General features: G+C 40.7%; 1 protein-coding gene across 1 annotated transcript in view; it reads left to right on the top strand.

Moving 5' to 3' along the window:
* Positions 1 to 11,163, top strand: part of ANO4 (anoctamin 4) — a gene marked incomplete at its 5' end in the record, with an annotated part of 36,632 nt that extends 25,469 nt beyond the window's left edge. The window contains 5 exons of the mRNA XM_010288559.1: positions 11 to 163; positions 2,304 to 2,451; positions 4,861 to 4,980; positions 8,053 to 8,158; positions 10,972 to 11,163. Coding sequence (XP_010286861.1) covers positions 11 to 163; positions 2,304 to 2,451; positions 4,861 to 4,980; positions 8,053 to 8,158; positions 10,972 to 11,163 — 719 coding nt within the window. The remainder of the gene's footprint in view (positions 1 to 10; positions 164 to 2,303; positions 2,452 to 4,860; positions 4,981 to 8,052; positions 8,159 to 10,971) is intronic.
* Between the last annotated feature and the right edge of the window lie 234 nt (positions 11,164 to 11,397).

The raw sequence follows: 11,397 nt of genomic DNA on the forward strand, positions 1-11,397 counted from the left end.
TTTTTCCAAGTTCTTCAGTTTGGGTTCACAACCATTTTTGTGGCAGCTTTTCCACTGGCACCACTTCTGGCCTTACTTAACAATATTATTGAAATTCGGCTTGATGCATACAAATTTGTTACCCAGTGGAGAAGACCTTTAGCTTCAAGAGCCAAAGATATAGGTGAGCTCTTTGTATGTGTGTTCTGTGTATGTTATTTTTAAGGCAAAGCATTGATCACTTCAAGTAGGAGCAGATTAAGGTATTTTCAGTCATCTTCCCCATTAACAACACATAATTTGATTGTTCAAAAAAACTTCAGGTATCATCTGATGCCAATCTACTTATGCAATTAGTAGTCTATATTGGAAAATGCCTTTTAATGATTTTCTGGGTGATTTAATAGCCAAGATGTTTTAATGAAGTATCAGTGTTCTCTGCAGGTTTTTGCTTGTGGCAGACATACTGTGTGAACACATGCCACTGCTCAGTTTGAATATAATAACCAGACAGAGCAGACATGAAAGTCAAGTTAAAGTGGCCACCATCCAGGAAGGGACCTGTGTGTTTTGTGTTTACCTGGTCCCCTGTGACTCAGGTGCTATGCCCACTAGGTCCCTGGTGGGTCAGACAGGGCGGGTCTAGATCCCAAGAGATGACTTGCTCCCAGTGAGGCACACCTACATTGCTAAACACAGGGTTCACATAACTTTGAGGTCACCCAGTCACACACTACTGCAAGGGCTCTCTGAACATATTTTGACTATAAATCTCTTCTGTCCTGCAGTGTGCAAAAGCAGAACACCCTTAGGAAAGACTCTGTAAAACGAAGTCATCTGCCCAACACTGAATCCTTGGTGTCTTTGGAGGGGTAAATAGGATACCTCACTGCCCATATGCATTGCAAAAACCAGTAGCCCACACCACAAAACAGAACCCCAGGCTTTGTGCTTTCAGAATGGTCTACCATGTACCTAAAGTCTGTGTCTGAATAAAGCTTTGTATGTCACAGAATCACACAGAATCACAGAATCACTAGATTGGAAAGGACCTTCAAGATCATCAAGTCCAACCATTAATCCAGCGCCACCATGTCCCCTAAACCATGTCCTGAAGTGCCACATCCACATGTTTTTTGAACACTTCCAGAAATGGTGACTCCACCACCTCCCTGGGCAGCCTGTTCCAATGCCTGACCACCCTGTCGGTGAAGAAATTTTTCCTAATATCCAATCTAAGCCTCCCCTGGTGCAACTTGAGGCCATTCCCTCTTGTCCTATCACTAGTTACTTGGGAGAAGAGGCCAACCCCCTCGTCGCCACAACCCCCTTTCAGGTAGTTGTAGAGAGCGATAAGGTCTCCCCTCAGCCTCCTCTTCTCCAGACTAAACAACCGCAGTTCCCTCAGCCACTCTTCATAAGACTTGTGCTCCAGCCCCCTCACTAGCTTCGTTGCCCTTCTCTGGACACGCTGGACAGTGTGGATCTATGAGTTTAGGTACAAGCCTGGACATCAGCCTGTACACAGCATACACTGCAGACATAATTCCTGAAAAAGTTACATAGTGTAAATAATAAAAGCACAGAAAATTAGATTTTTTTTTTCCGAGGCCAATTCAAGTGTGCTTTCTCAAAGTAAGTTGCATTTGCTCACTATTCAGCAAAGTTTTCAGGGACAGCTTGATGCCTCATTAGAATCAACGGGTATGTCTAACTTTCCTTTAGTGTGGTTCTCAGTGATGGTCCTCATGACCAGAGTTGCTGTGTGCCTGTACCATAAGATCTGACAGAAGGTTGAGGATGGGCCAAAAAGCTCATGTGATGCCTAGGGGCAGTGTGCCGTTGTACAGCATTAGCATACCATGAAGATTTTGATGCTGATAGATGCATGCTGACCAGCTGTGCACAAGTTACACACAGGCCCCTGTGACAGGCAGATCATGGATTGCATATATTCGTGGCTGCACTGGAAGACCCTCCTCCAAGGCTGGATAGCCATCATCATAAGCAGGGAGGCTTACAGCATGTCTTAAAACTGCCCACACGGTTTTGTGGCTTGGTGGAGCCAAGACATCCATGAGCATTTTGGTGGCTTCCTTGAGATTATTTGCAGGATAAACAAAATTCCCATCTAGTGGAAACGGAAATCTGGTCCACTGAAGTCCTGCTGTTCAATAAGAAAAATTATTTTTACTCAGCGACTCTTGGATAGAAACTACATAGGAAGACCTTGGGTGGTGGGGACAACTGCTCAGAGCATGCAGTATCTCAGGCACTTTGGTTCTGGCTTTTCCTGGAGCTAACATACTCTCCTTATTGAACAGGAATCTGGTACGGGATCCTGGAAGGCATTGGAATTCTTTCTGTTATCACAAATGCATTTGTTATAGCTGTGACATCAGATTTCATCCCTCGTCTTGTTTATGCTTACAAATATGGACCTTGTGCTGGCCAAGGAGAAGCTGGACAAAAGTAAGCTTTTCTTTGGGAAAACAGATGCGCATGAAAACCACTTACTACTTGCATAGATAGAGCAGTATTGTCTGTGTGCTCTGTTTCCACAGACCCAAATTCATTGCTTGTGCTTAGGTAACAGGTATCAGCTATAGATATTGATGCTTTGCATATTCACGGAATGGGTTGCTGGGTGACTATAATTTATGACATTAATTCAAGGAAAACATGGCAGAGCTGTTACAGAGATTTGCTGTGTGCAACAGTATGCTGTACAAGCTGCACCGCAGCTGGTGTACATAGATATAACCCTCTTTTCATTCTGAAGCAATGCTGATATTTATCATTTATGGATTTAATGAGCATTTTAAACTTACTCAGTAGGCTTTTTTTTCCTAATGTATTTTCAGCATGTATTGCTCAAAAAAAATAGTGTCTAACAAGAGGAAGCAATTCCCGACTAATACATCAAGATATACTTACAGAGCAAAGTAATTTGTTGTTCTTCTAAAACTAGAGACCTTGGATTAAATCTTTCAGAAGACATTTTTTGAACTGAATCCCTGCTGCCCAAATGGATTTTCTTTCAATGTTGCTAAACACTGAGATTATATTAGTGTGTGCACACTACTAGCAAGTATGAGTATAGCTACTACATGGCAACTTGTCAAATCTAGGCTGTTGCACTCAGGGAAGGTCATTGAATCCAGCGGAACACAGATAGACATGGTTTGCAAATGATCTTCTAGCAGCTCCATTAGCAAGGACCCAACTGTTCAAAGAAACCCAAGCTAAACAGTAGACAGTGACAGAGAGCTTACATTCTGCTATTAGATACATGGCAGATTGATTTTTCTTCCCTGCTACAGGAAGTGAGTTCTTCTGTTGCTGCTTTTTTGCCGTCTTTTGGTTGCCAGTACTGTTTAATCATACTGATGGAAAAAGGGCAATTGGTGTGGCAGCTCCTGATCAGCAGTGCTGCTAACTTGCCGTCCTGCAAGGAGTTTGGCATTTTAGTCAGTGCCGGGGGAAATGTTCCATTTATGTTCATGAAGAGTTAAAGTTCCTTCACGGGTGAAGTGTTTGGTCTGGTGCCAGTTGTTCCTGAGCACGTGCCTCTGCTTATGCCATTATGAAGATCCATAGGTCATTGAGGCAGTCAGCAACTTTCCTTGCTACTGGTTTTCACAGGACTACTGTGCATGAAAAAGCACCACCTTTAGAAATTTTATTTTTATGAAGACTCAGATATGACTCACTGGCTTTTAAACTAGTTCTGCATAGGAGAAGTAGCTTGGCTCACAGAGGAAGCTCTTATCATCTTCACAAACCTCTTTTATAGTGTTTTCACACTTCTGCTGCTTTTCTGAGTGAATTTCTAGAGGAAACCATCAGACAGTAATCCTTTGAAGGAGCCAACTTGGATAAAAGCTCTTTATGTCAGCATTCTGGATATTGTTATATAATAAGTACTGTTACAAAAGCAGGAAGCTGTTCAAAAATCCACAGGAATATTGAATTTTCTCAAATTAAGGAGTAAAGAACATCTGCTACTGAATAACTTAAATGAGAGAGGTGCTTCTCTCTTCCAAAAAACATCTGCAGGCATTAGATCCATATGACATCCAGTGATATCAGAAAAATTTTGTAATTAAATTAAGTTCCAAATCCAATCAGTATGGAGATTTTGAGACAAAGCCAGATGGCATTTAAATGTAATTTCTCAAAGACTGTAACACCCATAATTTAAACAAACAAACCAACGCATACTGTGCATTATACTCTGCACCAAGCTGAGCAGTGTGCCTAGACTTACCTGTGCTTCAGCAGTGCAGAGTGAACAGCACAATACACTTGCCATATTTCTCCTCAGCTTTATTAAGACCAAACTTGAGCCTCCTAATGACTCCCACAGCCCTTCGTCAGGCGACGTACATTCTCCTACCCAGTGTTCTCCAAACTCTGCCTGACCCTCCCAGTGTTCAGCCACCCTGGGATCTTTTCGTACTGAGTTCCTCCGAATAACTCAACATTTTGTAAAAATCTCGTTTAATCTATCTGATTTAATGTCGCTTTGTGCTAGTATCATGAGGGTAATAGTGGGAATATTCTGATTATCTTCCTAGTGCTACTCATTATTTTCTCTACCTCTGCTATGCCACCTTTTAGGTGACTTTTCTTTTCAAAAGTAACCAGTCCCAGACTTCACCATTTTTTCTCCCACAGAAATCTACCACTTCTTCATTCTTATTGTCCATCTGACCTACTTGAGCATTTCTTTTATATTGCCTCATCATCCCTTTCAAATATTAGTAAGCATCACAGATATACTGTGGATTTCATGAAACCCAGAGAACATCCTCCTGGGTACAACAGTTAATGGAAAAACCTTGCTGTGTCCTGACTACAGGATTTTTTCCCCTCTAGGTGTATGGTTGGCTATGTTAATGCCAGTTTATCAGTATTTCTGGTGTCTGACTTTGAAAACCGTTCAGAGCCAACGTCAAATGGAAGTGAATTCTCTGGTTCACCATTAAAATATTGCAGGTAAGTATTGATCAAAATAACCTCTCTGCTTTAAGACATTGCAAGGGAGAAGCATCATGATAAATTTGGGGTTGGAACTGATTTTCAAGCTTTAAAATACAGTAATGGAAAGAATTAACTGTGCTATTCAGGGACATGCTGATGGTACTGCTTGGCTGTTACCTGCGTGATTCCTTCCTTAGATACAGGAGAAGCTGAAAAGTGGGTATCTGGCAGGTGTTCCTAATGCAACATTTCTATGGTGTCATTGCTTGAATCAGACACAACCATCATGGAGAAATACGGTCTCAAAGGGCCAATAATAGGTGACATTACTTAGGTACCAGTGAGATGAAACTGTAATCAGATGATATCATAGCACATGCACAAGGAAGTCAAGGTTCCACGGAAGCGACCACACTGAGTTTTTTCACAGGTCTGCCAGGCATAAACAAGGTCTGTCCTAAGCTATCTTTACAAAATCTCAAATCCAGCACTTCCTAATTGCTCAATGGTTAATATGTTTATGTCATTCCTTACAGGTATAAATGTAATAATGTGGTTTGAATAAAAATAAAATGAATAGTTAATTATCTTTATGTCTTTGTCCTCAGATTGGAGAAATAGCAGTCTGAGACTAGTCTGTAACGAAAGATTTGCACCTGATTGATTTTAATGGTCCAAAGAATCAAGGATCTACATAAAGGTCTTAAATGGGGTCGCAACCAAACAACAAATACAGCTACCATTTTTTTGTTGCAACTTTGGTTTACAAGCATGAGTCCTGGTAGCTGCAGATACACTTAGTCCCAGTGTTTTTCACTGTGAAGAATTAAAATATCCTTTCATGAGTGCCTAGAGAAAATACTCTGTGATACAGAAAAAGTCAGTGATACTTTGTGATATTGTGGCATTTTTATTAATAAGTTTGAGTGGTGTAGCATAATGAACTGGGGGGGTTGGCATTAATGCTTTCATTTAATTAACTGGTATTTAAGACTGTTGCAATGTATTTGGCAGAAAGAACATCCCAATGTTGAATCCATAGGTAACATTTTCTGTGGAGCAGAACCACTTTGAGGATATTCCACTCTACAATGTTTGCCATAGCACTGTTTAATAATGTTTTGTAATTCTGATCATTCTCTTCCCTGCTTTAATTCCTTTCTTCCCCAACTTCAAGCATGAGGTTGCTGCTTCTTAAAGCCAGTGGTGGAAATCCCATCAATTAAAAAAGTTGTCCTCTCAATATCCCATAAACAGAACACTATTAAAATTGGTGCCATAAATCTCCAGAAGATAAATCTGTTCTTTTGGGGGACACTGAATTGTTATGCATATACCCTTGAAAGAAAATGAATGTCTGTCTTACTTTCTTCAGCTGAGTTTATCAGCTACTCAACCCACCTGAGTTCTGCTAAAACATCAGTCATTTTAATTGCCCTTCAAGCCAGATATTGGTAGTGAGGTAAGGAAACATTATGTTCTACTGTGCAATAGTGGAGGCATTTTTCCAGGAAGGCAGTCCATCTGAACAACAAACAGTGGCCATATTCAGCTAACTTCTGCTTGTCTGGAACTCAGATTGTACCATGCTATTCTGGTGGTTTATAAAAGGTTTCCCCATTTCTTCATGTGTAGTGCTTGGTTCCTAGCAAGTACAAAAAGTACTCTACTGACTTGCGACTTGCTCCAGGGACTCCTGTTTTCAGGATGCTTAGGATATTGTAAAACATCCTAAACTCTGAAGTCAGCATGCTGCTTGCGGAAGGGAAGATCATCTCAGTTTTAAGAACTTGCACTAGAAAGACTGCAATTGAAGCGAGGTTTGTTGCTGACTAAGATGTCAAAACAGTTTATTTCATTTTATGTAGCACCCTCTGCAATCTAGGAAGGTGAACCTTCAGGGAGAAATACAGATTATCAGAGAGATGAATTAAGTGTTTATTTCTTTTGCTCATCTGAGTTTTCTTTAGTCTCTTAAAACTTAGACATCAAGGGTTAGGGTTATTAGGTGTATTATTTACTATGTGTATTATTTAAGTGTATTATTTACTATTATTTGCTCTGGTATTTTCAATAATTTTTATAATGGATTTTCTGTCCTATCTAGGAAACAGATTAAGGAGGAAACAATTTTTACACTACTTTTGAATTAAGTTTCTGCAGTAGTATTTTGGAATTAACATACTGCTAGTAGAAGTGGACTCCAGAATGTGTGACTTAGATTCATGATTTGTTAATGTAGTTTTGGAGTCATCCTGGATCCAGCTTTCCCAATAGATATCTCTAGTTACTTTATTGAGACCTGAAGTCTTTAAAGAAACATTCTGTGAGACAAAACACTAGAACCCTTTCGTACCCAACCATTACCCTGTTGGTATACCAAGGGGTGCAGTTCTGGCTCCACTGAAGTCAAGATGAGTCATGCTTTACTCCAAGGTTTGAGCAACTAACTGACAAAGGGCCAGATGGAGCCATGAGGCAGTTTTATATGGATTTTGGGGCAGCTGTCAGGCTGACAAAATTGGGGACATTTATAGTTTTAAAATAAACTTGTGGTGGGAAGAAAGTGGCCTTCAAAAGAGCAGAGCATCCCACCCTGCTCCATGTTCTGGGGAGGTGCCTGCAAGGTACACATTGCGCTGCCAAGGGAGATGCTGTAGGGTCAAACTGCTGGTGCTGAGCACCCAACATCCTCTGTAGTTGCTTTAGCAGTTTCGCTTCATACGGGCTCTGCCCTGGTCCTTTGCACTGAATATTTCCATTAGCAGCTGGAGCACGAAGTGCACTCCTGGAATGCATCTTACCATTAGGTTTCATCTGAAAGTAAACCCATCCGGGTGAACCGAAGCATGACAAGTGGAGGTGATCAGGACACTTGCTTCAAAAGCATGCACCTGATCTGAAATAAAACCCTAGCGTAGGCCCAGCCTAAGAAGCAAGCAGTCTTGTGGTAACTTGTACAGTCTGAACTGAGATCATTTTGGTGCAGAAAATGCAATAATCAAGAGCAGCTGGGTTTTGGTTTTGCCTTCCTCCCAGGCAGCACTGCAGGAACTTGCTGACTACCCTACTCTGCTTGTCTTCCAGGTACAGGGACTACCGAGACCCTCCTCACTCCCCAGTGCCCTACGGTTACACGCTGCAGTTCTGGCATGTCTTAGCAGCACGGTTGGCTTTCATTATTGTATTTGAGGTCAGTGATCATTCAAGTGGCAAGTATTTGTTTCTCCGTTTTAATAAAAACAACAAAAAGAAACAAATTGCCCTTTGAAGCTTTTTCATTAGGCTGATCTATGATGGCAGCTGTTGGTCTTTTTGTGTTAGTTTCTGCTATTGTGCTTTATATATATATACACACATATACTCAGATCTGTTTTCTGAACAGTCACAGGTATTTAGGTTCTAACAAAAAGGGGAATGTAGCACTTTGAAAACTATAACAGTAGCTTGCAAAGGGGGAAAATAAATAAAGCTTTTATTTACTTCCTGCGTTTTGGCATTTGTATCCTGACTAGTCTGGGAAGCCATATGCTGACTAGTGTGTGAGGAAGGGGTGAAGGAACAAGAGAAGCAAAAATGAAATCTGAACAACTGGAAAATGAAAATAGTTTAAGTTACAGTATTTACACATCTATCTTTTTTCTCTTTTTTTGTTACCATTCATTTCCCGAGAATGATTAGCATCACAAAGATGATGACGATGAAAAGGTTTCAATACATTTGCCAATGTTCATAATATTAGTACTTACTGTCAGTATCTCAGAAATCTTTAAGATAAACCAGAGAAGATAATACCAGCTTCACATGGCTGGTATTCCCATGCTGATTTTGAGAAAGAGAGACAGGAGGGTAGATAAATACGATGAGACCATTTACAAAATAAAATGCAGCTCTTAAGACCTGAATTTCAGGTGCCTGAATATCCCTGCCAGAAACTAGGTGCTCAGCATCTCTCTACCATGGGCAGTTTGAAATGCCTTTTACACTGTGAAGAAGCCAAACAGGGAACAAACAATTTTAAAAAACTCTTTACTCAATCCTCTGCTCTGAAATCATAGCAACAGGGCATCTAACATAGATATGGAAACTGTAATCACCATAAATTATTGGCATAATTTTCATGAGCACATACTGCATTTCTGACTCAGTACTGTGTAAATTCATTCAGAACTGAGCTTTCGAAGCACCTCTTTGGATTACAGAACAGAAGCATTTAAATTAGATGAAAGGTGAAGGGGAAACATTTTCTAGATTATTTCTTATGTGGGGATGTCTTGGTGGCTCAGCAGAAGCCCAAGGTCTGCAGTGAATTTCCCCCGATTGTCACTTTCAGCCCTTCCCAGACGAGGGGGGAATATGGCACTGCAGGTTGGGTTCTTGACTTTGTCTACACTGGGCTGACTCATTAGAATTGATCCTAAGGAGATCAGCTCTTCCATCATCTCTGCCACGCTCAGGGAGACATTAAGGGAAAGAAAGAAAGATTTGATAGAGGCCTGCTGGGCTTGGTATCTTCTTTGTTTCTTGAGCTGTCAGTATTGAGAACCAGGGTATCTGTCTCCAGACATGGCTACAAGAACGGCCTTGGCATGTCAGCCTAAGCAGTTTTAAGATGGAAGATAGCCTGGCTTCTTGATACACACTTGGCATAAAGGCAGCATGGCATAAGGGCAAAGATAACTGAGGCAAGAAGAATCAGCCCTGCTCAAGCCTCAGTGCCCAGCCAAATTTGCAGCCTGCTGTGGAATAGCTTTTTGTGTCTGCCCAACACTTGCACAAGAGAATTGACTTTGCTTTGCCCCAACCAAAGCCATAGGGTGGCTCATAGCTGTCTCCCTCGACAGCAGCCACTGTTAATGGCATTGCAAACTGTTTCCTTAACTCTATCTGTGAAATCAAAAAGGTAATTGCAGCGGAAACCATGACTGTCTTCTTGTGTGGAAAACACTAATGGGTGTATTGTGATTGTTACAGCAATTACAGTAAAAGATTGAGCTAAGAGATAACTGATTCAAGGTAGGTTTTTCATAAATTAGACACCCTTTTGATACTGTGGGTGTGATTATTTTGGCTATCTTTACCTCCCTCAAAAACAAACAAAAGTTATTTCCTATCACTGCAAAAGGAATTATTTGTCCAGGCTAAACTGACAGAAGCAGCTCTTTTTTTTTTTTTTTAGATTTGGAAAAAAACCCCGCAATTAAGGTATTGTGGGTTATTTCTTAAGAGGGAAGGATACATAGGAAAACATACTAAATTTTCTTTTCAGTAGCTCTCAAGGGAAGGGTTCTGCTTGGAGAAGAATAAATACCTTTATTTCTCCAATCTAGAATGAGTGTCCTTTCTGTGACGGAAGATTTTTCTGTTTCTCTGCTCCTCCTCTCAAGTGGAGTGGGTAAATCTCCAAGCGGCATCTTTGATCAAACGAAAAAGGACACGCAAGCAAGTTTCCCTGCTCACAATCAAGCTTTTCTGTGCCATGCCTGAAAGATGGGGGACAAAGGATCACTTACCTTGTAATTAATTGTGATGTTTAGTAAATGGCAATATGGCTTTGGATGAGAGACGCAGTATAAGAAAAAATGTTTTGTTTTGCATAGGTTATTCATTGTTTCCAATACTGATGCAAGGGTTTTCTGATAACAGGAAAGATACCATTTGACCCCACTCTTCCTGCAGAGCAAGCCACTAATACCAGGCACTGCCCAAACAACTTTACAGCAAAGCATGGCCTCAGGGCCATGAACACACAGTCATACAACAATTCTGGGGCCTTATTTAAACCCAGCCACTTTTAACCTTTGCTGAGATCCATACCCCACTCATTTTGGCTGGAGTTTTTGTGGGGAAAAATCTTCAGGGTTTGGTTTCCTCAAATTTAGTAGTAGATTTAGTTCTAACACAGCATCTTTTTGTGAACTGGAAGGAGAGGGTTTTCAGAAGATACAGAAAGTACTTCTTTTCTTCCTAAGATTTTAATTTTTCATCCCTTTTTTGTTTTCACAGCACCTTGTCTTTTGTATAAAGCACCTAATTTCCTACTTAATCCCAGATCTCCCAAAAGATCTGAGAGATCGGATGAGGAGAGAAAAGTACCTGATTCAGGAAATGATGTATGAAGCTGAACTAGAACGTCTGCAGAAAGAGCGGAAGGAAAGGAAGAAGAATGGAAAATCTTATCACAATGAGTGGCCATGATGGGGTGAGGAAGAAACTGCTTAAAAGAAGATAGGAATTCTGTTTATAAAAATTTCCTGAGTTTCTACAGTGGAGAGTGCAGTGAAAAGAATAGTCAGTCAGTGTTGTGTGCACTTAGCACATGTGCGCCCATGTTTAATACGGTGCACATTGTCATAAGCCTTTTGAAATTAGAGGTCTTGCAAGGCTTAGTCTTCTCCAGAGCTAATGTCAGCATGAGTAGATCAGACCAAT

Source organism: Phaethon lepturus, unplaced genomic scaffold (genome assembly GCF_000687285.1).
Source record: "Phaethon lepturus isolate BGI_N335 unplaced genomic scaffold, ASM68728v1 scaffold10486, whole genome shotgun sequence".
In the NCBI taxonomy this organism is placed as follows: Eukaryota; Metazoa; Chordata; class Aves; order Phaethontiformes; family Phaethontidae; genus Phaethon; species Phaethon lepturus.